The sequence below is a fragment of the Tribolium castaneum genome, chromosome 4 (genome assembly GCF_031307605.1).
Source record: "Tribolium castaneum strain GA2 chromosome 4, icTriCast1.1, whole genome shotgun sequence".
Classification (NCBI taxonomy): domain Eukaryota; kingdom Metazoa; phylum Arthropoda; class Insecta; order Coleoptera; family Tenebrionidae; genus Tribolium; species Tribolium castaneum.
In genome coordinates this window covers 11,550,036-11,577,283 of record NC_087397.1, presented here as the reverse complement: position 1 = coordinate 11,577,283, position 27,248 = coordinate 11,550,036, and the positions used below count along the sequence as shown (strand labels likewise).

The window sequence follows — 27,248 nt, the reverse complement described above, 5'->3', positions numbered from 1 at the left end:
GTTTTGAATGCCAATAAAATAAGCGAGTTATCGATCGCCGGATCGCAAGAGGCGATTATGAAGCTGTTTCAGTGTTTTGAGTTTGAAATTGATTCCGAAATTGATTATGATGAGCTACTGAGACTTGAATTAGGTTTCGCCGTCATGGTTACTGATTTCAATTAGGTGACCTTAATATCCATCGCGGACAAGATATTTCCTTCGTAATTTTAAATTTATTAATCTTTCATTAAAACTATTTCAGCGGCTGAATTTCTCTCGCAATTCGCAATATTTCTATCATTGCAATCTCAAAAACGTTTTCATTAGATTGCTGTTATTGTCTAAAATATGCAGCTCGAGCATGACATTATGTAAGTGCCACGCGCCACTTGAACTCGAGCAACAAACTGTGACGGCGTTTCAGCTTTTTCGCTACACATTCTTTGCAAATTCAATTCAGTCGCAAAGAAACCACTTTTACATCAACTGATAAGTTGATAACAATAAAATGCGCTTCCCGGACATGAAATACGTCAAGTATTAATTAAAGTAACTAGTTTAGACAACTTATTCCTTTGCTGAAATTTATAATTTCTTACAAATTCTGCGGCACTGAGTTCAATAACAAATAAAAAAATCCATAATGTCACGATCACGTCACCTAGTGTACAGCGTGTCTCAAAATTGGCGAATTCCGAGTTCAGAGCGTTGTAGAAAGTGGCTTTTTTAGTTTTTGAATTATTGAAAAAAATCGGAAATTTGTAATTTTCGTTTTTATTTTTTCAAACGAAAACCAAAAGAACTAGACATTTTAAACTAGGACGTTCTTCAGACACTTTTACAAGGAATCTTAATCTATTTTCAAAGGCGTTCTTGATGTTAGAGTTACAACCTTACACATTGGTTTTTCTTTTAGACGCCATACTTGATACTTGTATTGCTGAAAAGTGTTTTTCTTTCTGATTACAACGATGTATCACATGATAAGATCGAGTCTCACATACTGATCAAAATTAAAAAAAGCATTTTTGCGAAAAGTGCTTTGGAAAAGACACTACAATTTTGTTTTTAAACAAACTAGATTTGCAAAACAAAAAAAAACAAGGTTATAAAAATTCTGCTCTTATTTTTAATAGAACTGTCAAAATTTAGTTTGTTAAACAAATTGTTTGCGTTTTTTTCCAAAGCATTTTTTCTTGATTTCAATCAGCATGTAAGATTTGATCATATCTTGTGATACATCATTGTAATCAGGAACAAAAATAGTTTTGAAAAATACAAATGTCAAATATGGCGTTCATAATAAAAACCAATGTTGAGTGTAGTAATTCTGACATCAAGAACGCCATGAAAAAGGCAATGGCAGATTTGGATTTCTTATAAAAAAAAGTGTGAAGAATGTCTTTCTTAAAGGCGTATAGTTTTTTGATTTTCGCTTAAAAAAATAAAAACAAAAATTAAAAAAATTTGATTTTTCTTAATTCAAAAACTAAAAATAACAAAATTTTCTTTCAGATAATTGTTCAGCTTAGAAATGAGTAACTGCCCTAATTTAACTGACTTCGTATTCCTTATAATAACTAAGATCCCAGTGATGAAGCTCGAAAAATGAACACCCAATAGAAACAAAAAAAGTTTCGGGACTTCCCCACAAAGATTTATTGGTTTGAAGATGCGCTTTGAATTGTTTATTGTTATTTATGATGTAGATGAGTGTGGTGAATAATAATGTAAAACAGTTTCTCGAAAAAGCGGCCTTATTTTGCAATAAAAAAAGTTTTTGTCACTTTTTTTAAAATAAAAAAAGCACATTACAAAAATTTAAAACATTTTTATTTCAAAATAAAACTATTTTTTGAGAGATTGTTTTATATTATTATTCTTTACAACCGACTAAACCAAAAATAACAATAAATACTAAAACTTTTAGCCTACATTTAAAGAAAACGCAATTTAAAGAGTAATCTTCAAACCAAGGTATCTTTGTGGGAAAGTCCCAAATATTTTTTTTTTTTCTATATTTGGACTATTGAAATGCTCTGAGTCTGCTAAAAGTATATTTTTACTACTTTACTTTGAGATAAATACTTTATATATATGCATATGGATTTTTTCAGAATTCGGTAATTCCCTAATAAACAAAACAAGCTCGAAAAAGACACATCGAACTTAATTTTATGGTTTCTGCTTAGTGCGAGTCCAATAACAATCCCCTAAATTTTCATTAGAAAATGTTTGCTTTTTAGTCTTTATTTTTAGTCTTTTTACGGTTTTTTACAAAAAAGGAGCGTTTCAGTACGTCTTTCTGCCAAAAATTTACAGATTTCTCAAAATGCATGTCAAAAACGGTATTATTTTCGCCTGTTTAGAGTGAAGCTTGAAACAACAAGAATATTATTTCAAGACATCTTTTTAAACATGTTGTGTTGGGGCGCCCCTGAAATAAACCATGCAAATGAAATTAAAAATAAAATGATGCTGCATTTTCAGTTATCAACTATCACACATGAACAAATTGCAGTTACAATTAACCCGCGATTAGGAAAGTTAATTACATAATTAATTTACTGCGTGCAATACATTAATTATCCTAACACGTAGTGAAGTGTATTGATTAGTACAACCGCCAAAAAAGTGAAAAATAATGCAAATGTGTAATTATCCAGAAATGTGTTTCTTACAATTTCCAATTAAGACAAAAATAAACATAACTGAATTTAAATACGACATGAAATTAGTGACGTAACTTGCAATGCTGGTGTGTGTGATATATTATAAATTTCTAAATCGTGACATTTTTCACTTTCTCTTTATTGAATCGTAAAATTGTCACAGTTAATAAAATGTTTTCACCCTCTAGCTGGGATTCCTGAAGGGATAAAATGACAAATTAAGACACACATTACTATTGATTTTTAAATGTCATAGGGTTGTAAAACACCCACACAAATCGATTGAACTTGTTTTTGCAAATTATGTTTCCCGCGAGTGCAATTAATAACTTGCGGTTTAAGATAGGCAACCAATTGTATCGGAATTTTTTCCCAAAATAATAATACCTTGGATCCTCTTATCGGGGCTTTTCCGGAGCTTTCCCCCGATTCTTTTTCATTGGATCTGAGACTTGCAGTGCTGTATCACTGTAAACATCTTATACAGAGCATCTGGTTAAACAATGGTCAATTTAAATGAGTCTTTGTGTTGATAAGTAACTGTACGTCTATTGTAACTTGGAGAAGAGCAATTATCTAGACTAATGAGAATGACCACAGATGCGAAACAATTAACTCGACCTTACAGTCGCCCTATTATTCTTGCCCTCAGGGACGATAACAAGCGTTTACAGTTAATTCATTTCACAGATCTTGGGATTTCCACGAAAAATAACTGTGTTAATTGAGGAAATCGTTATCTCGGCATTTTTCGCTGTCACGCATTTCCATATTCCAACAAATTAACAAAGTTTTAATTATTTCGCGAGACTACAATAACGTGGATTGGGATTGTCTTCGGTCGTAAACCTAAGATTTTGATGGATTTCGCTGCCGGGACTTAATTCAATGGCTCGGTGTGTGAATTTGATGTGTTTTTCAAGCAGACGTAAAATTGATTTTGAAAATTCGGATAATTGAATTATGAAAGCGATTCTTGTGACATAATCCGGGTTTTTAAGGTCGCTAATAAAAGCGTCCATTAAATTTGCTTTCACGGAATGCCATTCCTGGTCATTATGTTTGATCTAAAGCGTTTGATGGTGATTCCGTTTTAGAGCAGAATAAAATTCTATAATTTTATGACACTTTATTTCTCACAGTAAATTGTGCCATTATGTTGTCGAGCCACTTCACTTCCAACCTTTTGCTTCACTACATTTACAATTCAAGGGCCCTCCCTTTTAAAACAATTACTGCACCGCTTTTGTCAAGCAAGTGAAAATTGCTTCGTTCGAATGAAATTTTTCAAAGGTTGCGCCGATATTGCCTCTCTTTTATATGTTTAGAAAATGAAGTTTCCTGTATCAAAGAATTTAACAGATAATATTATCAAAAGTGTGATGAGAGTGAGCTGCAGAGCTGGGGTGAGGTGTGAACTTATCGCCTGGGTAACTCCTAAAAGCCACCACTCGCTTTTCATGTTTAATGCAATACGTCAGCCTGAGCAATCAACCAGAAGAAGTGGTTGACTACCGAAAAAATCCGCTCTTCGGAAACGTACACAATGCACAAGTCATTAGTTAGACGAGCAGAGCGTGTAACGACTCATTTGTGGCGCACTTTACCATCTTGCGGTAATTTATCCCAACCGACCTCGAACGAAAGATCAACAAATGCAGCGTTTGATTCAATGAAAAAGAATAAGGGTTTCCCAACCGTTGACAGCCTGTTTAAAAATGGATGAGCGCATTTGTTAACTCCAACTAAAACCATTACACTGATAAGAAATACACTCCAGTGTGGAAATATCGACGGCGATAACATTTGCAATGGATGTGGCCGCAGAGGTAATAGTCTGGGTTAGCACAAGAGCTTCCGAACGTCCGGCAACTAGGCACGAAAATGCCTAATTGACTCAGAGATGCTGCCTCACCAACCCAGTTTATACTACGTTTCAACTAATCCCCAAACTTCATTAATATTCTTCCAAATTGAAAAGTTTCAAGCTTAGATCAAGCAATGTTTCATAATGTTGATAAAACACAATTACGTAAAACTGTGTTAATTGAATCGGACTTGGAGTGCTTTGACCACCGCAAACCAAAGGACTCTTCATACATCAATGAGACCAGCCGGCTACGTCATCCACAGAATTCCAACACTTGACCCGGAATTTGCACGAGGGATTTATTTTTAGGAAACTACAAAACCTTGCCGGAAAAATTGGGGTAGTAGGCGATGAACAATATTTTAATAAAAAATCCACCAACAGGAAGTAAACCCACGTTTAAATTTTTGCACACAAAAGTGCACAATTTTGGGAATTTTCATAAAAAAATAGATAAAATCTAGCTGTAGGTAATCCAGTTAATACTACTGTTTTTAAAATCTAAGATTTTCAATTAAAAAAACAGCTAAAATCACTGTAAACAGGCAGTTTTCTGCCTAATCTGGTCATTACTTACAAAATTTTCGACTTCGGTAAGCTGTCGGTGATTTGGCCAAATTTTTACTGAAAAAAGTGGTCAAAGACTTAAAAAAACAAAAATAATTATTTTGACCCAATTACTTACCTAAATGGTTACGCGAGAATATTTTCAGGAAGAAAGTTTAGTGAAATAAGGGTTTGTAACTCAAAAAAAAACAAACTAAATCACTCTGAAAAAGCCAAAAATACATCAAATTTTTATCTAGTCTGGTTATTTTAGGTGAAATTTAACTAAAGATAAATTTAATGAAAAACACCAAAATTATATGACTTCTCATTTATGATTTGTAATCTGTTCTAACGAAACTGTACAAAATAAATAAGTTTTTGGCTGAAGATCGTTAAAACACTTAAAAGAGGCAAAAGTAACGTTATTTTCAACTTTTAGTGGTAAGCTTTCGATGTGTTTGAGCAAATATTCTCCAAAACTGTAAGTTTTTTAAGTGTTTAAGTATTTGAAATAAACAAAAATAATTAATTACCTACGTTGTTTTTCGCTTTTTGTAAGAAAATATATTATTTTTCAAAGTTTTGAATCCATGACACCTGATTTTTATAATCAAAAAATTATTTGAAACGACATAAAAAGCTCATAGACGAGGGATTCACTTTTAGGAAACTACACAACCTTGCTGGAAAAATTGGGATAGTAAACGATAAACAATATTTTTAATAAAAAATCCACCAACAGGAACACCAAAGTAACATTATTTCTAACTTTAGTGGTAAGCTTTCGGTGTGTTTGAGCAAATATTCTCGAGAACTGTAAGTTTTTTAAGTGTTTAAGTATTTGAAATAAACAAAAATAATTAATTACCTACGTGGTTTTTCGCCTTTTGTAAAAAAATATATTATTTTTCGAAGTTTTGAATCCAAGACCTCTGAGTTTTATGATCAAAAAATTATTTGAAACCACATAAAAAGCTCATAGACGAGGAATTTATTTTTAGGAAACTACACAACTTTGCCGGAAAAATTGGGGTAGTAGGCGATGAACAATATTTTAATAAAAAATCCACCAACAGGAAGTAAACCCACGTTTAAATTTTTGCACACAAAAGTGCACAATTTTGGGAATTTTCATAAAAAAATAGGTAAAATCTAGCTGCAGGTAATCCAGTTAATACTACTGTTTTTAAAATGTAAGATTTTCGATTAAAAAAACAGCTAAAATCACTGTAAACAGGCAGTTTTCTGCCTAATCTGGTCATTACTTACAAAATTTTCGACTTCGGTAAGCTGTCGGTGATTTGGCCAAATTTTTACTGAAAAAAGTGGTCAAAGACTTGAAATAAACAAAAATAATTAATTACCTACGTTGTTTTTTGCTTTTTGTAAGAAAATATATTATTTTTCAAAGTTTTGAATCCATGACACCTGAGTTTTATAATCAAAAAATTATTTGAAACGACATAAAAAGCTCATAGACGAGGGATTCACTTTTAGGAAACTATACAACCTTGCTGGAAAAATTGGGATAGTAAACGATAAACAATATTTTTAATAAAAAAAACACCAACAGAAACACCAAAGTAACATTATTTCTAGCTTTAGTGGTAAGCTTTCGGTGTGTTTGAGCAAATATTCTCGAGAACTGTAAGTTTTTTAAGTGTTTAAGTATTTGAAATAAACAAAAATAATTAATTACCTACGTTGTTTTACGCTTTTTGTAAGAAAATATATTATTTTTCGAAGTTTTGAATCCATGACACCTGAGTTTTATAATCAAAAAATTGGTTGAAACGACATAAAAAGCTCATAGACGAGCGATTCACTTTTAGGAAACTATACAACCTTGCTGGAAAAATTGGGATAGTAAACGATAAACAATATTTTTAATAAAAAAAAAATATATTATTTTTTGAAGTTTTGAATTCAAGACCTCTGAGTTTTATGATCAAAAAATTATTTGAAACCACATAAAAAGCTCATAGACGAGGGATTTATTTTTAGGAAACTACACAACCTTGCCGGAAAAATTGGAGTAGTAAACGATGAACAATATTTTTAATAAAAAACAGAAAGTAAACCCACGTTTAAATTTTTGCACACAAAAGTGCACAATTTTGGGAATTTACATAAAAAATATGTAAAATCTAGCTGTAGGTAATCCAGTTAATACTACTGTTTTTTAAATGTGAGTTTTTCGATTAAAAAAACAGCTAAAATCACTGTAAACAGGCCATTTACTGTCAAATCTGGTAATTATTTACAAAATTTCGTAAAATAAGTGAATTTCTTTTTAAAAACAGGATAAATGTAACGCGAAAAACCAAAGCAACATTCATATTGACGACGCAATTTTTGACTTCGGTAAGCTGTCGGTAATTTGGCCAAATTTTTACTGAAAAAAGTGCTCAAGTACTTAAAAAAGCAAACACAATTATTTTGACCTAATTACACACCTCCGTAGTTTTACGCAAGAATATATTCAGGAAGGAAGTTAACAAGTAGGCTTGTATTGTAGCTCAAAAAAAAACAGCTAAATCACTTTGAGTAAATCAAAAATACGTCAAATTTCTGTCTAGTCTGGTTATTTTAGGTGAAATTTCATTAAAGATAAATTTAGTAAAAAACACCAAAATTATATCACTTCTCACGAACCTCATTTGTGATTTGTGATCTGTTTTAACGAAAACTATACAAAATAAATAAGTTTCTGGCTGAAAATCGTTAGTTTTTCGCCTTTTGTAAGAAAATATATTATTTTTCAAAGTTTTGAATCCACAACCCCTGAGTTTTATGATCAAAAAGTTATTTGAAACGATATAAGAAGCTCATAGACTGTTTATATCAGCAAGACCGAAATCACCAAATAACAAATAAGTAGACAGTTCTGGTTTTAAATCAATTTAAATACGTACCTAATTACAGTGTCTCATTTGATAAAATCGAAGAGTTGATTTAATAAAGTGCTGCAAAAGCCCATAAATCATTGCTAAACAAACAAACGTTTAAAAATAAACTAAGGAATAGGGAAGAAAGGTCGGAATTTATTGGAGGAATGAGAAACGATGCTAAATGATTGATTTTGATTAAAGGGATTAAAGAATTGTAAAGAGATATTAAGCTCAATAGTTTATTCAATAATAAAACAACGTCAGAAGTCAGTTAAAAACAGTTGTGTTTCTTAGGAAAAAAATTTCAGCTCCTTGAAAATGTCTTAATTTCTGCGCCATTTATCAATGTAGGGGAGAGCGGGGCTGGAAGTTACCGGGGTTGATTGTTCCCATGCAAATATTTGCCATAGAAAAAGAAGTACTGACAGTGGTAAAAAACATCGCGAAATGCTACTAAAATTACATTCTGCAGCCATTTTAATTGCTCTTAGGACTGGTTGTATGCACCGAGTTACAAAACAGTCAGCTAAGTATTTTTTTCCATGCTTGAACTTTTTTGTCTAGCTCCATTAATCAAAAACCTATTTACATCACATTTGTACCATGAGATCAAAAATATTCTCAATTAGAGTAAGCTGTGCTCGCAAAATTTTAGCGACATTTTATCCGTTTATTTGCGGCCGCTCTTCTGAGGTTTTGTTTTGTTAGTTGGTTTGGCACAGCATAAGATGTGGCTAAAGTTACACTTCACTTTCAAGGCTTGCTCTAATTCAGTATATTTTCGATCTCGTTTACCTGTGGTAAACATTATCAGGTATTACGTCGTTATAGTAATACGAACTTTATTTGAATACTTTTGCCAGAATATGTGTAACATTTTACAAAGCGAAATAGGGGACAAAAGTTCCGTTAAAATGGGGCTGGTGGTTCCCCGGAAAAGTAACATTTTCATCGAAAATTGTGAATTTTTTTCAAAAGTTCCATTTAGGATGTAAAATACATCGTGGTAATAATAGATACGCCGAAAAAAAGTTGTGGCCGAAGATCATTCCAAGGAGAAAAAAAGTAAAGAACAATGCGGATAAAAATAATAAAAAAGAGAAATGAAAAGATAAATTTCAACAAAAAGTTAGAAAACGAATGCTAGAAGAAAGCAAAACTGACACTGAAGATGATCTCGAATGGTACTATAAAGTCTGCAGTGATTCGGAGTCAAATACACGACCGAGAGACCAACAGATTGAATGTAAAGTGTGTTGTAAAAATTGAGCACATTTAAAATGTTTAAACATAGGTTACGTAATCACGTTTGTATGTTTTTGCTGCAAGTCAAATGAAGAATCAAGTTAGTTCATAATATATCGGGTGATTCAAAAATATGTGGCATAATTTTAACCACGAATACCCCTCTACAATTAAGAATAGATAGGATAGTATTTACTGACCCACCACAAAAAATTGGAAAATTACAATTTTTCAAAAATTGGTATGGAAAAATGGTTTTTTGAAAATATTTTTCTTACCGTTCATGCGATTATTATGAAATTTTGCATGTCAAGAGACACAAACACGCTCTTTGATATGGTGTAAATGGAAATCTTGTAAAAGCTATACATTTCCGGTGACAAGGGGGCTCTTCTAGTTTTTAGGTGATAACTCAATTTTTCGGCCTATAAACACGTATTTTTGACACCAAAAATCAAAAGCTCAATTATTTTTTAATAAAAAAGGAACTCTTGCTTCATATCGCCAAAATGTACCGTTCTCGAGTTATTTGGGATTAAACTAAACTCTACACCGCAGTGCAGAATAAAAAAGTATAAATTTTGAGCATACCATTACCTTGGAAACTGTCGACTAAGAATGACACAGCTGTCATTGCTGTCACATTTGATGTCAATTTCATTTAATCCAAAGTAAATTTTGATTATTTCTTGATGATAATTAATAGTAAAAGACATGATTATGTGTTGGAAGAAATAATGCATGAGCTAGCGATAGCCATTCCGGCATCACAACTTGATCTGATGCCACACTACCAGAAAACGATTTTCCCTCCAAATCGCTGTTTTTATCGATATTTCAATACTTGCATTATAAAACTATAATCCAAATGAAGAATTAAAACGATCAGAGACCAAGAACACAACCAATAATCAAATTTACTTTGGATTAAATGAAATTGACATCAAATGTGACAGCAATGATAGCTGTGTCATTTGTAGTGAACTGTTTCCAAGGTAATGGTACGCTCAAAATTTATACTTTTCTATTCTGCAGTGCAGTGTAGAGTTTAGTTTAATCCCAAATAACTAGAAAACGGTACAGTTTGACGACATAAAGCAAGAGTACCTTTTTTATTAAAAAATAATTGGGCTTTTGATTTTTGACATCAAAAATACGTGTTTATAGGCCGAAAAATTGAGTTATCACCTAAAAACTGGAAGGGCCCCCTTGTCACCGGAAATGTATAGCTTTTACAAGATTTCCATTTACACCAGATCAAAGAGCGTCTTTGTGTCTCTTGGCATGCAAAATTTCATAATAATCGCATGAACGGTAACAAAAATATTTTCAAAAAATCATTTTTCCATACCAATTTCTGAAAAATTGTAATTTTTCAATTTTTTGAGGTGGGTCAGTAAATACTATCCTATCTATTTTCATTTTTAGAGGGGTATTCGTGGTTAAAATTATGCCACATATTTTTTAATCACCCGATATACAATATATTAAAAAATGGTTGTTCATCAAGTCACCTCTGAAATTTAATTAATTTATTAATTAATTAATTTATGTGCCGCATAATTTAAATTGTGAATGCCGTCAAAGTGATAGATCTGTCAAAATAATGCAAAAAGGCTGTGGATCCAAAAACGAAACAAAAATCAAAACAAACCTTTATACTTGAAACAACTTTGCAAATGTAAAAAGATGAGTAAAAAGCTAATTCAAAGATTTGACAGAAAATCTACAATAGTCATTTGGACGAAGCGAAACCTGTAATAAATTGTCAATTAACTACTTTTTTACAGTCGAAGTCCTTTTGGGCAAGCTTTGTTTCGGAAAAATTCAGACATGATTCGCCTAATAATGAGCCAATGTCAAAACACTAATAGTTTCAGAAACCCAAAAATTCATTATGATCCTAATTGAATATTTTTTGTTAACATTTTAAGCCTTCTTTTTAATATCTGAGTAATAGATTATAAACACTATTTTAAAACACGTTTCCGATAGCAACGTATTTTCACTATTTTAAAACAGGCTTCCCATAGCCACGTGTTTTAAATTAACGTTTGGACTATTTTAAAACACTCTTCCCATAGCAACGTGTTTTATATTAAAATGTTCTCGGGTGTCTAGGTAAGCAACTCGCATCCGCTCGTTGCATAACGACAGCCCTCAAACTTTAAGCTTGTTTTTCGCACTCATTAATAACTATTTTTTTGTGGAAGGTCCTTTATAAGCTTTGTTTTCAGCAAATATCAGGAAAAAATGGATGGTTCGCCCAAAAATCAAAAATTATTTTTTGTTACACGTTTTGCAATCATGCTGAAGCCATGTTGTATGTATAAAGTCTGTTTTAAAAATAAACTTTTTTTTTCTTGTCTAAATCCTAAATTTTGCATTTTACTTCTTCCGCATAAAAAAATTGATCGAAATGGATGCTGTTTTACACCTTTTTGGGGTTAAAACGTAAATCTGTTACTTACCGACGGTGGTTAGCAGCATGTTGTCCAGAAGCAGCGCTATGGCGACGATGACGAGCACGAGGCGGCGCGACTCCCGGCATCTCTGCACCCAACCGCCGAAACGAGTCCCTGCCACCCATTCGTTGACCACGGTCATGATGACTTTAAACTCCTAAAATCTAAAACACACTTTATATCACTGTGTGTTTGTTCAGCCAAAAATGAAAAGGTCTCACTTTCCCGTGTTCAGAGAGGGTGATTATGTAAATAGTGTTTGGATGGGAACATTAAAACACCGGCTGCGTTACCACCAAGAAAACAACTGATGTTTCATAAAAACATAGTCATATTGTGTCGACGAATTGATTTAGATTAATTTCAACAAAAGCAATTTTGCCCGGATTTGACTGAAGAAACTCGCGAGTCCCGAGAGGATAAGAATCAAAAATCTCGACTAGATCTTATCTGATTATACCGCAATATCGCGGAAGATTTTCTTTTATTGCTGCATTTCCTCTTTGACGTTTACTATTAAAGCTTCTATTATACCGGCAATAAAAACAAATCCAATAAGCCGCTCTTAGTAATAATTGCCATAATAATGATTTCACTAAAAAGTGATTAATTTTGCCAAGTCTCTTATTTATTTCGCGTCCAGAGAAGGTGGTTCTCAATCTTTTTCCCGTTCCAACCTGAAAGCGTATTATTGTACTTTGTGATGAGTGAGAATGACGAATCGCCCCCGTTTTTAAGTGAGGACGGCGGTAATAACAATACATTTCCAGCTTACCGACTTAAATCGCATGGGAAAATATCCAAACCAGAGTGCTTTAGTGATTGTGTCTCCAGAGACGGGGAATACTCTGCGAATTGTAAAACATCACTATCGTTAAGCGTAATTAATTAATTTTCGACAACTCGCGAATAACTCTGGAATTTGTTAACGAATAAACTTCTCAACTTCAGCAAAGCAAGAAAAAACGATAACTGGAGAAACAAACACCCAGTTTGGGTCTAAATTTTCACTTGAAAAAAATTACGCTGTGTAATATAATTCAAGATCCCTAAACACAAGAGACAAGTTTAACCAGGCATGAATGGAACCGATCATCATTGCTAATTGTATGTATAGCACGCCTCGCGGAAGCCATCTGCTCGTATTCACAGATCTAAATCCAATAACGTCAACAAAATAAGTCGGCTGTAATCTTATCATGATTGGAATGGTACGAAATACTCTATTTCCCTCCTACTATAACCTCGTTACTTGCAAGATAAAACATTCTCAATTTCAGCGTGTTACATTTTTCAGCCTAGTTTAGCCAAGTGCTTGGAAATTTTCAATTCCTGAATTATTCGGCGATGCTATCGAATCGGAGCAATCGCGAACTAAGCTGCATCGGAGATGAAGTGCGGTATCGCAATAAGGGTCTCTGTTAGTGCGCTCACCGCAAAAACGTAAATTTTAGCCAATGTAAAAAAATCTTCCAATTTTCTCACCCCGTACAGGCTTTTTACTGTTTTTTCCATTTTTATTACGTAATGTAATTTCAAAATTCTTACATTATACAGGGTGTTTCAAGTTTTAGTGCCAGTGAAAAAATAAATAATTGTAGTTGTTAAAAAAAAGTGATATTGAAACGATAGAGTTTCTAACCCGCTTTAATTTGATGCTTTAACTTTATCCCAAATGTTCATAATAATGTTGCTGCTTATTTCATAGATACGAGGAGAGATAGTACACCTTTATTCTATAAGTAGTTACTATGGTATAGTCACCCAAAAAAAATAATAACACGTCTTTAAACGAACGCCTAACGTGTAAACAAAACCGTGAACAAAATTAAAGATTCACTTAATTTTTACCGAGATTTTTACCAACTGCTGGGAGTGCTATTCAATATGTTTACTTAAAGTAAATGGTTTTGTTGAATATAATTGAATATTTCCGGAAATAAAAAAAGTCCTGGTAAAGTGGCTTACAATTATAATTTTTTATTTTCAAAAAATTAGTAGTAATACAATTTAAAAAGATTGCTATTTAAAATACACTGCTGACAAATGTCAAGTTAATCAGGAATTAAAATAGATTGCAATTAAACTGTTCTGTAAACCGTCTTTTAGGACCGGTTGATAGAAGCGTCATTAATTTAGTATGTGATTAAATGCGTGATTAACCTACCACGTGACCAAAATGAATCAAATTGATTGGTCTATTCACGATGTTAACAAATTAAAATTTAATAAAGCTTTCTATAAACCGGTTCTAAAATTTATTTATTTTGCATTAAATTATTTTTACTGTAAAAAGATTGTGGCAAAAGATAATTAAACGAAACTGTTTTTAATTGTCACGTTATTTTATTTTGCAAAAAACTTTTACTTTAAGAAAACGTATTAAACATCACTCCCAGTATATAAAAAGCCTATTAAATAATTAATTTTATAATTATATTAAAAAATTCAAAATTTTCATTTTTTTCATGAATTCGTAGTAACAATTTAATCTAAATGAAGAAAGAATCCGAGTTTACTATGGTTGTTAGTCGGCAAATTTTAGTTGCATATTAAAATTAGTTTGTATTAGCCAAATAATAAATTAAATTTGCAAAAAAACTAACAAATGAAATAAACCAGTTGAAAAAAATTCTTAAACATTTCAAAAGACGATAAACGAAATGTGGAACATCATTCAAAACTAGTTTACGATCTCTTATAACTTATGAAAGATGCTGTCAAAGGTGCGTCATTTTCTCTTTGAGCAGCTGTACATTAATTGATTTAGTTATCTTTTATCTTACACGATATAATAAAATAGCGTTTGGTAGTTTTCTACAGGGTGTTTACGGTCCTGGGGTTGAAACTTAAAGAGGATAATATGAGTGATAAAAGAACCCCAAAACGCTACTTAAAATAAAAATTCATATTATAACAGAAAATCATTAAATTTACATGATTTGTTTGTGAACTGCTGCTTCGATTCCAACAATTACTATTACCTTGTGCTTCGCAGTAAGTCCTAATTATGACAACCATTTCGGTATTTCAATAATTGTAGTCCAGAGACGTAAATTTGATGAAAAACCTCCACAAAACACAAACTAAACTTGCTCGAAACGATTTCAATTAAAATAATCAAACAGGCGACCAGCAGATCAAAACTGCAGTAAAGGCAAATGAAATCATGACAGTGTCAAAATTATGCAGCAACGTTTTTCACTGTCGTGGTTACAATATTCTTATTTGTTGCAACAATTAATTGTAACAAAAATGTCGCAGTGCTAACTATAAGAGAAAATGTATTATACACGTAAAGAAAAGTTGGCATTACCCAAGATAATGAACAATTTTTTTTACTACTATTTTTATGTAATAACGGTTGAAATAATTTGAAAATTATTTTCTCCTATAGGTATTAATAATGTTGTTTATTCCATAGGTACGAGTAGAAGTAGTACATCTTTTTTCTACAAGTGGTTACTATGGTACATTATTTCATTTAGTTATGGTCTGTTTTTTATAATCAATTGTCAGTGTCAAAATCGGGTATTAAAGTAGTACATATTGCCTTAAAAAAGAAAACTGAGAAATTAGATTTACATTACGTACTCTGATTTGAGGTGAGCAATACACCTAATTATATAAAAGTGAAAAAATTTAACAAAAATTTCTCAGTGTACTTATAAGAGAAAACGTATTATACACGTAAAGAAAAGTTGGCATTATCTGCTCGTGATTCCTTTCTGAAACTTGTGCTCCGCACTCGTTTCAGACAATAAACAACTATTCTTGTATAATAAAGTACCATTTTTCAAAATTTATTTTTCGCATTTCAATGCCTTGCAGTATAAAAAAAAATTAAAGAATCAAACGGAAGTGTATTTAGGACGAAATAAAAATTTGTTTTTACGCCATAAGAAGTACTTGTTAATTTATGTATTACTTTTTCTACCGAGTTTTGAGGCCCTTGGCTACCATACGCTTAGTACGCCTCTGTTTATGACTAGTTCTGTTATAGGTTTTCTTCGAAAATAATAACTCCCGAATATTGCGGTCCAGTGCACGAGTTTGTCATTGTTGGCTGCGTTATTGATCCTGCTGTCGATCACAAAACTATGCCGAAAGCTGTTACTTTTTCACTGCTTTCACCTTCCCTTATAAAACTCCTATAATAACCGAAATTTATAGTAAGACATCTTGTTTTATCGCCGCCGTAAATATTGCGCTCACTTCTTTGTTGCTTGAATTTTTAATTCCACATTGGAGTTTATACCCTTTGATCTATTCTTATAATGGTGCAAAATGAATTTCGTCTCACGCACAAACGTTTGAACTTTTAATTTCCTGCTTTCAGAGGCATTCGCTCTTCATATTCGAGCGCTTTAACCCCATTCTGGCGACTTTTTCGACTTCAAAAGCCTTAATTCCTGCCAATTGTTGTATTAAAATTACCCGATTGGATTAACGATTTGACACAAAGTCAAGACCACTTGCTGTACTCACACACAATACGCTTCATCAGACGTGTTTGCTCGGTAAAACCAATCACTTTGTTTAATTTTGTTTTAACCGAATTAACTAACTTCGCTAGTGATAACTAGGTTACACAACGCCCGGTTTAATACAATTCCAAGAATCGGGATTCCAAATTTTGTCGTGAAAAACTTTTAACTGTCCGCTAAAACAAGTTTCAAGTCGGCAATTTTGCAAGTACACCTGTCATTTTCATAATCATCCGAAGCTTTTAAAGCTGCGTGCTGCCTTAATGGTGTTTGAGCCAAAGTTTGAAACATGTATTAAATGATGAGGTGTAATATTTCATAAAATAATCAATTGTGTCCTTGATCGGCAAAATTGATTGTGCTGGAAGAAAGGTAAACCCTATCGTAAAGTTCTGTGAGTAAGCCTGCGGCTGATTTACTCAAATCCGGCGTCTTACCTGTCGGAAAATAAACAACGGCGAATGATTTCCCTTCAATGCATCACATGTGAACCTTATTTTATGTATGCATCTCCGGATTTGAAGCGTCCGTTTACGATCAATAGACCGAACCCAAAAATGTCATTTACGACTATTATTTCACTTTTAATCTATTCCAATTTAGCAAAAATGATAAATTAGAAAAATTCGTGTCCCGGCGCATCCACCATTTTCGATTAATTGCATTAATATCGAATGTTCGCTGTTGTAAAATTGATAATGTAATTTGGACCTCGCTGACGTCGTAAAACGGATAAGTGTAGTCGTGGATTTGCCTAAGTGGTGCTCTTTTTCATTTTTAAGAACGCACTTGTTGCTCTTATGGAGCGAATTTGTAATAAAATTTCGGGTTTCATGCAAAATCTGTTCATAAATTGGTAAATGCAGTCAAATTGTGCTTGAAGACGAAAAGGAAAATTTTCTCACTTTCGCTGCGTCTTTTCCAGAATTTGATTCAACCAACCAGAAAGGGAAAAACCCCAATCGATATTTGGGCCAAGAGTGAATAATTATCACACATGATTGTCTTTTTTGTTCTTAAGTTACTCTGAAGCATTTGCATAAAAGTACACAGCCATAATATTTTTAAAATGGTTCGACATGTAATTGTTTGATCAGATACCAACCTATCAGCAAAAAGAACTACATTATCAAAAAAATATTTTATTTTGAGATATTCGTTACAAAAAATATTGTACCTAACTTATTTGTAAAGCAATTTCCCACACCTTGTTTGCTGCACGAGCGCAGCGAGTGCTGCATCAAGTGCGAATGTGGAAAATTGCACTTTCCAAACACGTTAGGTAAGTAACTATTTTGGCAGAACTATGTAGTAGTTTATCATATAAGTAAAAAAAGTTGTTGATTGTCTGTGGGCGAAGTGTTTCAGAAAGGGATCACGAACAGATGGTGTCAACTTTCCTTTTCGTGTATAATACAACGTTTTTTCTTTTGGTTGATAAATTTTTGGTATTAAATAATGTACCATAGTAACCTCTTGTAGAATAAAGACTTACTATTTCTTTTCGTATCTAGGGATAAATTAAGCCAGAACATTATTAATACCTATGAGAAAAAATAATGATACAATTTTTTTAAATTCAAACATAATTTAAACTAATTTTGTGATGTTTATTAAAGTTGATTGAATTAGCTGCTCAATTGTTTTAAACAGATATAAACAATCAATAATTTCGTTGCCAAATAATGCCAACACAAAAATCACTCATTAATCGAAAAACGCTTACGTAATTTCAGGCAATTGTGAGTAATTCTTCATAGTAGACAGCCACTTATTTAAAAAAAAAATCGACAAAACAAGTTCAAAAAAATATGAATTAGAACTAAATTACGTAGTTTTAAGCAATTTAAGACGTAAAAAATGTTAACATTAATTGATTTTTTGATTATTCCTCTCGAAATGTTTGAAAAAGAAATAATGAGGCGCAACATAGGAAAATCGAACAGCGCTTAACCGTGCTAGTGGCCAGGGTAACAGCAACTTGAAATTGCAATAACTTAGGAAATGTTACAGATCAGCCCATTCCAGGAAAAATGCAACTTGACACCGAAATTTCAAAATGATTTTAGAAATGCTAAGTCTCTTCCAAAATACACGATTCGGTTTTTATTTAATGTATTTTGCGAGAAAAGAATTTTTGAAAGAGGATGATAACATAAAATCCTGGCGTAATATAACTGTTGAATATTTTTGAAAAGCATTTTTCTAGTTTCTGGTAGTTAAGAAAATGGTAATCGGGAAATAAATTAATTCGTAATATTATTTTTGATTTTTATAACCTCACGTCCGTTATCGCAAATGTCCTTATTTCTTACGTTGGTAAACAAAACCACAAATTTTAATTTTCACTATCTAATTTTAATATTGTTAAAGTCTTTAATAACTAAAACTTACCTGAATACAATTTTTAGAGCTATTTTCACATACAAAATTTTTTGTCCCGTCCGTCATGTGTAAACAAAAAGTAAATTAATCAGAAGTCGTTGCACATTGTTTTATTCTTCGGTTTTGTGGTTTAACAGGTTCCACGTTTTACTTTAAAAATAGTTGTTGGAATTAGTGCCTTTTAAATTAACAGAATTTTAACACAAATGTCAACGATAAAAATGTGAGGTATTTTTTGAACCCCGTCCGTCATCAATTTGTATTTTTTTTCTGTTCGTATTTCAAATTAAAAAAATGTGGCTCAAATTGTAAGTTCTTATAAAGAAAAAATCACTTCTACTGATTCTGTTCGTAACTGAAAATAAAATCTAAAACTTTTTGCAAAGTGTCCCGTCCGTTAAAATAAAATGGCTGACATATCTAAAAGATCATTACACCAAAAACTTTTTTGAAATCTTAACTTCCTGTCATCTTGCTTATGTGACAGGTTACAAGAAAACAGTAATTATCTTAGTTTTTCTCTACAACAACTTTTCTATATAACGATTTGCAAAATTCTTATTTATAATTTTCACTGTTTTCCTCCTTTCTTTTGTGTTGTTTAATAATTAATTTGTATACATAGCAACAATTTTCACAACTAAAATACGCGCCTCTTTTATTTTTATACCCATAGGCGGATACACGTTTCAGTATGTTGTCTTTTTCCACATTTTAAGTAAATTTGCGAACTTTTTATTGAAAAATTACAAATAGAAACGATGTTTTATTTGTTGAGATATGTAATGTTAAAATTAAGACACGCATTTCTGATACACCCTGTATTATCCACTTAAAAATATTAAAATATAAATTAATCGAAATTTTATGGTTTCTATTGTTATTCTGAGACAAATGTTGCTTAAAGATTGTCTTGTGCCAAAAACTAACATCTGTTTGAATTTTTATTTTTATTTCATTAAATAGTTTTGGGTGCATGTACCAATTTTTTAACGTATTGTTTGCACAAACATATTTAAACATCCTGTGTTTTAGAATGGAATAAAATATTTGCCCGGCGCATCCACCAATTGTTAACATTAATAATTGTAATAGCACGACGAATAATAGTAGTGGCAAAATTTCCAAAAAAATTACAAGAGTATTTACAATAAAAAAATATTTTTTTATAGAAAAAATACCACAAAGCGTTACTATACCTATGAATCCTCTAATGCGACGAATTTCAGAACTGTTCCACTACGGAATTTAACTTGTTGCTACTCACTCTTTGTTTTCGGAATAACAACGTAATTGTTATTTTTGTAATTAACACCATTTTTATTGAGAAACAATGGAACCAATAATGAGTATATGGTTAATTTAACACTTTTATGAAGAAACAATAAACCCGATAAGAGGTATATGGTTATTTAAACATGATCATTAAAAATGATGTAATGTAAAATATGATACAGATTTGAAGAAAAATCAGTTCGATATAGAGATGCAATAATATACCCAACGATGCGATGGCTAATCGAGTTTGGCGCAAGTTTGCGAAGAATTAAATCGCGCCGTCGCTGCATGGATGTAATTAATTCGTCGTCGGTCCGAAGCAATTAGCTCAGTTAAGCAAGTTATGGACGAACCGTTGATAAATTCGAAAAGAAAATCTCGCGTAATGGAATTAAGCGTTTTCCGGCTTTGGTTGTCCCGAATCAACAAGTCAGTCGCAGGAAGAGTAGTAGGAGACGTGAGCATGCGGTGGTACTTACATGTGCGGGTGGCGAGGAGCCCCTGCAGCGGACTGGCGAGTGGCTAGTCCATGGCGGACAGGCTGCCAGGGGCCTGCCGCCTCGTCGTGCCCGTCGCCTCCGACTCGCGCCACCGACTCGAACGTACTCTGGTCCTGCAGATTCGCGATTGCGCAAGGACTCGGTCACCACGCGCCGACTGGCATCACCAGGTCTCCGTCGCTGATATCATCCCCGCCGGCCCACTCAAAACGGCCCCATTGGTCGCTTCACGCATGCCATTTGTTATGGTCTGGCCACTTGTTGGACCAAAGGGTGAACTACACCCAGGAAGAGGGTCGTACCATATCGGGGGCAGGAAGATTTTACATTTGCTAAATTGGGTTTAGGGGAAGATAATTTTATCAAGGCGGGCTCATCGATTTTTTTGCGCCCCCAGTAACCCACATTTTAAGAAAATAGAAACTGGCTAACATTCGTAATAATTAAATACGAGCACATAATAAAGACTGGCCCGGCGCATCCACCAATTTTCCAAACTAAAATAACTCACGCGCTGTTATTTTTAAGATCTAATAAAACATTTACACTTAAAACCAGTAAGCTGAATTCCAAAAAGTGATTTCGTCTTGCTTTCGTGATGATTTCGGTTTTTTAAACGTTTAAATTTGATTATTATTACACTAGGTAAAACATTTTAAAATCTTGTAATTAGTAAGTTCTGCTAGGCTTTTTTCTATTTAAATGCGATTAAATAAAAATAAAAAAATAATAATTCTTTTAGCTATCAGGTACTTTTATTATATTGTATATTATAATATATAGGCTGTCTGATTTTTGAGCTCCACCATGGGGATCTTAGTTATTATAAGAGATACGGGGTCAGTTAAAAGAGCAAAGTTGTGCATTTTTATGCTGAATAATTATTTGCAAGAAAATTTGATGTGGCATTTTTGGTTTTTGTTTTGAATTATAGAAAGAAAATGTGAATTTGTAATTTTCGTTTTAATTTTTTCAAGCGAAAACCCAAAGAACTAGACTTTTTTAACTTCAGGCACATTTTTACAAGAACCGAAATCTGTCATCGTATTTTCCAAAGCATTCTTGATGTCAGAGTTACAACACTCAACTTTGGTTATTCTTATGGAAGCCATATTCGCTTTTTGTATTTTTGAAAAGTGTTTTTATTTCTGATTATAACGAAGTATCACATGACGATTGAATCTTACGTGCTGATTAAAATTAAGAAAAAAACATTTTTCCGAAGAGTGCTTGTGACAAGACGACAAAAAATTTGTTTATAAACAAAACTGAATTTTGATCTAGAAGGACCGGTTTGCAGAACGTTTTAATCGCAATTAAAATTTAATTCGAAATGAACTTGACATTTGTCAATGCATTTTAAATGGCAACTTAATTCAAATTAGCTTAATTTTAAATTAAATTTTAATTTCGCTTTCTGCAAAGCGGCTCTTAGTTTTTAAATAAGTAAGCTTGGCGAAAATGTAGACCTTCAGGACATGATAAGCTACAATTTTATTCTTCGTAAAACAAAACAAGACACAGTTATAAAAAATTCTGCTCGCATATTTAATAGAACTGTTATAATTTAGTTTATTAAGCAACATTTTTAACGTTTTTTTTCAAAGCACTCTTAGCAAAAACGCTTTTCTTAAATGTTAATCAACATCTAAGATTAAATCATTTTAAGTAGTAGGTACATCATTGGAATCGGGAACAAAAACACTTTTCAAAAATACAAATGTCAAATATTGCGTCCATTAGAAAAACCAAAATTGAGTGTTGCAACTATGACATCAAGAATGCTTTGAAAAATACAATAACAGATTTAGATTTCATGTTAAAAAGTGCCTGAAGAATGTTCTACTTAAAAACGTCTAGTTCTTTTGGTTTTCGTTATTATATTAATAAACGGACCTGATAGCCAAAAGTATTTTTTTTTAACAAATACAAAGGTCCAATAAGTAACTTTTTTAATCGCAATAAAATAAAATAATGAACTAATGATAAAATTCATTCGCACTGAAATAAACAAATTTCAAATTCAAATCATATATGATAAATACATTGATTTTTAATAATTTGGTGAAAACTGTGGTAAATCCAAAAAGATCTAGAAAGTGTTTTGGCAATTACGTTGGCAATAGCTGAAATTGCAGAATTTTCGGTTAAAAATTACTATTGGAATCGTGATACAATTTTTTTAGAATTACTGGAATACTTTTTGAATATTTTGAGGTAAAGTAGGCTACAAACATTTGAATTTTTGTAAAACAAGTACTATTTGTTTTAGAACTGAACCCTACTGACAAATTTTGATCAAAAGGTTTCACTATGTCATATAGAAAAAGTTGGGAAAAGTGGCCGATAGCCGAGCTATAACTTTTAAGAATTATTTTGGAATGAACAAACTTATGGTAGAATTACGAGAATATGTTGGAATTACAAAAATTTATTTGGAATTTTCCGCATTATTATTAATCTAAAAATCCTACGGATTATTTAATCATTATTTATATTATATTTAAATTTTAGTATTTAACAAGTTTATTTAATATTTTATTTAATATTAAATTATTTTATTTAATATTAGTATTCAACAAGTGTAAATATCAAATCACCTGAAGAGTTATTATAGTTAAGAGTGGTATTAGAATAGCATATGCAAGCAATCTTTTTTATTATGAGGAAGGAAAGTCCTTCAAGTTTTCTTAGTAACAGCCATCAGAAGAAAAAGTAATATTAACTTAAAGAAATTTTAATTTTTGAATTTAATAACAATAGTGTACCTACCGTATTTAGAAATTAATTTTTGAAAAATATTCTTTCTCTGTTCCTTCACTGTCGAGAAATACTAATTGTGGAAACAATTCATTCGCACAAAACTTCAAATTCAAACCAAATATTATTAAAATAGATTTGCGTTCTAAAAAAAATTGCAAGGTTTTTGGTTAGGTTTTGGTTTTGGTTAAGGGAGGTAGATTAGAATCATATTCATTCTGTCTCTTGATAGAATACATGATAATTGTTTCTGAAAAATTATAACTTATGTCTATTAAAATCAACAGTGATTATCTGATTACTGATTAGTTTCGCAACTATTGCCATGGGTTTCCAAAAATTAAATGAGATGTCTGTTTTATGTATTTAAAGTTTGTGACTTTTGTATATTTGGGTGAAACACTCTAGATGTTGAATATTAATTAAGTTAATTAACTCAAATGTCACTAAATAAGCTACAAGTGTTATTCGGAACATCTTGTGATTTAAGGTGCTTTGGTAAATTACCATCCTTAACGCTTGGTATCATTGCTTAATTTTTAAATATTTTTTGACAGAAATCATTCACGTACAAAATAACCAGATATTTGAGTGAGTGAACAGAAAAAATCGTGGTTTTATTAAAAAGTAGATAACGCTCTTTTTTCGTATTTTTTTGTTAAATTCTTTCCATTTTTCGCCTGAAAACTTGACCGTATTGGTCCTTAGCCGCCATAAATCCCGACTGGTGGCTGCAACGGTTATAACTTCCGAAAGGCAAATCCACTCAGCTAATTATTATTATTGATGGTAATATAGCCGCTGTGGGTTAAGTCATTAACAAAATTGATTGTTCCATTTTCCAATCCATAATTATTGCATGCCATAAACAAGTCTAAGTGGCTGTTACATAGCTATTTTTCCTCACTATTTCCAAACCGACCGATGAAAAAATCGTGAAATAATGGTAAAAACGTGCGGGAAATAAATTCGGAGATATCGTGTCGACAATAATACGGCAGAGCAATGAGAAAGGCGAAGACGGTACGTGTGAAACGGGGTCTCAGGCACATGATCGAGTACTCGAATTGGAGGATGATATCCGGTGTCAGTCGTAACGACTTTAACACGGAAAACCACTAAAAATGTTAGTTGGCCTCCACATTCGTTTACACGTGGAGAGTTAATAGATTTGCGATATCCTTGCGCGAAATATTTGGGTAGTAATAAAGCATGCCTGGAATTTTTGTTGGATTGGAGTTTGAGGCGATTACGCGCGATGAGAGCGGACAATGCATAAACCATTTCGCTCTTTAGAGCATAATTCCGTGAAAAGAATCAAATCTCGAAAATAAAACGTGTCGGAAAAGAGTCCCAGCTAATGAAAGAAAGCTGCAACGGTACGTAAGAATAACGACGGCCGTGCTTAAACGCACGATGAGCTAATAGCCGGACGATTTGTTCGGGAAAAAGTAACAAGGATGACATCCGTCGATATGTTTCGAAATTAATGTTGGAAGTTTATCGCAGATATGGGAGTTTAATTATTGGGGGATTTCAAGGTAGCTGTCAGGAAAGTCATTTGCAGTCGTTAAGTGCTTATAGCGATCTCTGCTATTTGTGGAATTCCTAGACACGAGGCGTCTGAATTCAATAAAGACTCATCATCCAGCTGGAGCAAGGCGGAATGTCCATGTGAAGCTCGTCTTCGACTCGATGAATACGCGAAAGTATTCGAGTAATAAAGTAATTCGGTGGCGTGACCTGGATTACCAGATATGCACGCGAAATTAAAAAACTTGCAAATCAAAAATTATAAGCCGCAATTTGACGGCACTTTTTTGGCACAGTAACGTGCCCGTTCATTAATTGCCTGATTTGGGGAAGTTATTAGGCAAATCAGCGATGTTAACACCTGCAAACTCACTTTCAAACAAGCGGAGGTTTTGTGATGAGCAATTTGAGTAATTTCTTTTGACTCAGTTCTGATTTTTGGTCGAGCGGTGCCCAAGAGAGGAGTTGCAGTCATAAAAACTCTAATAATTTTTAAACTATTTTAATATAAAAAATAATGGTTACAAGTATAGAAATATGAATCTGTTAAAGATAACATAAAGAAAAGTTATATAAAAAGATTACATTTTCTGGACACTTCTAATTTGCACTGCTTTTCTAAAGTGCATAAAGAGTTTATGTCAAATCACCAAAAACTTAACTATGACAAACTTAAAATGGACATTTGTGACAACAACAATAATTCAATAATAGTCTGAAATTAATTCCAAAGAGATAAAATTATTCTTATCAATTATTGTAAGTTCTTAGTACAGAGAAAGTCAACATTTTTTTACGTAATAATGAACAATGTTTAAATAAGGATTAAAATTGAAACTTATTCAGGGAGTGGTTATGAGTAGAGAGACAAAGAAGAACGTATTTCATTATTTACTGTATTTAAAACCAAGTAAATTCAAATTTCAACATCACGATTAAAAAACTCAAGCTCATGCCAACCAAGTTATGTCAAATATTTAAATTCATGTTTTAAAATGAACATATTCGACGATTAACAAATAATATTATATTTTGAACACAATGTGTTCAAAAATGGTTGTTCATCAAGTCACCTGTGAACTTTAATCGTATTGTGCCGCTTAATTTAAATTGTGAAGGCCGTCAAAGTGACAGATCCGTCAAGATAATGCAAAGGGACTTTGAATCTAAAAACAAAAGATTACACAACAAAAATAACGGAAATATAAAACACAAATGGAGACAAACCCAACACTTGAAACAACTTTGTCAAAAAACTCAAAAAAGGGAGTAAAATGCTAATTCAAACATTTGACACAGATGACAATACTCAGATTACAATAGTCATTTGAACGAAGCGGCACAATGAATTTGAATTCCATAGGCGACTTGATGAACAAACATTTGTGAACACACTGTATCATAATGTATTAACCGGAAAACAGCATATGTAGTCATAATCACTTGATGGAAAAGCGAACAAGTTAAACAAATCAAAACTTACATTTTTTCTTCAATTTCTTTGGAACGTCGATGATAAACACTGGTTATTAACCACTAAAAACAGAAGTTCTTTAGAACTGGTCTCACTGTTTTCTGATCTCTCTACACTAATTTTTCCAGATTTTTATATCTTTAGAAAAGACCTTGGATGTCGTTGTTCCCATTGATGATGTAATGATTTTGCATTTGTTCTTATATTTATGGGTAGTAGCACGTGTCCGTGTCTAAAACGCTGACTGCTGGTCTATACTCAGTCTATTATGCGTGAAAAGCAATATGTATTAATTAGTCTATTAGTCTACTATATGCAAAAAAAAACGACGCGTGTGAGACGTTTTTAAAGTCGTTCATCAATAATTTAAAATGAATATAAATTCTTTAACGATTATAAACCCCTTTTTGGCCAACCACAGTTTAATTAATTTTCGAAATGATGCACTCTTAATAATTATTCCCGGTTTTCGAATAGCTTTTTTCAAAATATTTAAAAAGTGAATACGAATATCACAGAATGCGTTTTTTAAGCTGAACAAAACTGCCAAAGGGGTATTTTTTAAGTTGATGAAAGATAAAAAGAATGCCATTTAGGATTTTCAACTTTGTCTTATTCTTAATTTTACATCTTCCTTTTAGTTCAATTTGAAGAATATTTAAAAAAGGTCCTGTGGTTTGCATTAATTAATTTTTGATTAGAAGTATAATTATATTTTTACATTTGGAAAAATAAAAAAATATGCAACCAGCCCAATACCATTTTTTTATTTTATGTACAGGTGTATGAGAAATAGGTGTTTTAGCAAATTAAACAACTTTTCTATTTGTAATTTTTCGATAAAAAATTCGAAAATTCACTTAAAATTTGGAAAAAGATAACAGACTGAAATGTGTACCCGCCTATGGGTGCAAAAATAACAATAGTTGCTATGAATACAATGTCAGAGGTTTATGTCGAAAATAATTTCAAGGTTATATTTTTGTCAAGTGCATAAAATGACATAATTTTACCTAAAATTTAACCAGGGACGTAGTAAACGTAGAAATTTTGGGATTACTATTTCAAAAAAGGAAATAATTGAATACCTACAAATATTAATGTTCACGTTTCTGAAACTTTTCGATATTTATTTTAATATTAAATACATAACATAA

The 27,248-nt window shown here is 32.1% G+C and overlaps 1 protein-coding gene across 2 annotated transcripts in view; it reads right to left on the bottom strand.

The window, feature by feature from the left end:
- Vmat (Vesicular monoamine transporter) overlaps positions 1-20,477 on the bottom strand; it is a 28,735-nt gene extending 8,258 nt beyond the window's left edge. The window contains exons 1-2 of one of the 2 annotated variants that reach the window (XM_008202659.3): positions 20,304-20,477; positions 11,681-11,838 (exon numbers count right to left, since the gene is read on the bottom strand). In XM_008202659.3, coding sequence (XP_008200881.1) covers positions 11,681-11,816 — 136 coding nt within the window. In that variant the 5' untranslated portion in view covers positions 11,817-11,838; positions 20,304-20,477. Of the gene's footprint in view, positions 1-11,680; positions 11,839-19,745; positions 19,763-20,303 lie in introns of those variants that run through there. The other variant, XM_064356165.1, reaches the window with a different exon arrangement.
- Positions 20,478-27,248: the final 6,771 nt, after the last annotated feature.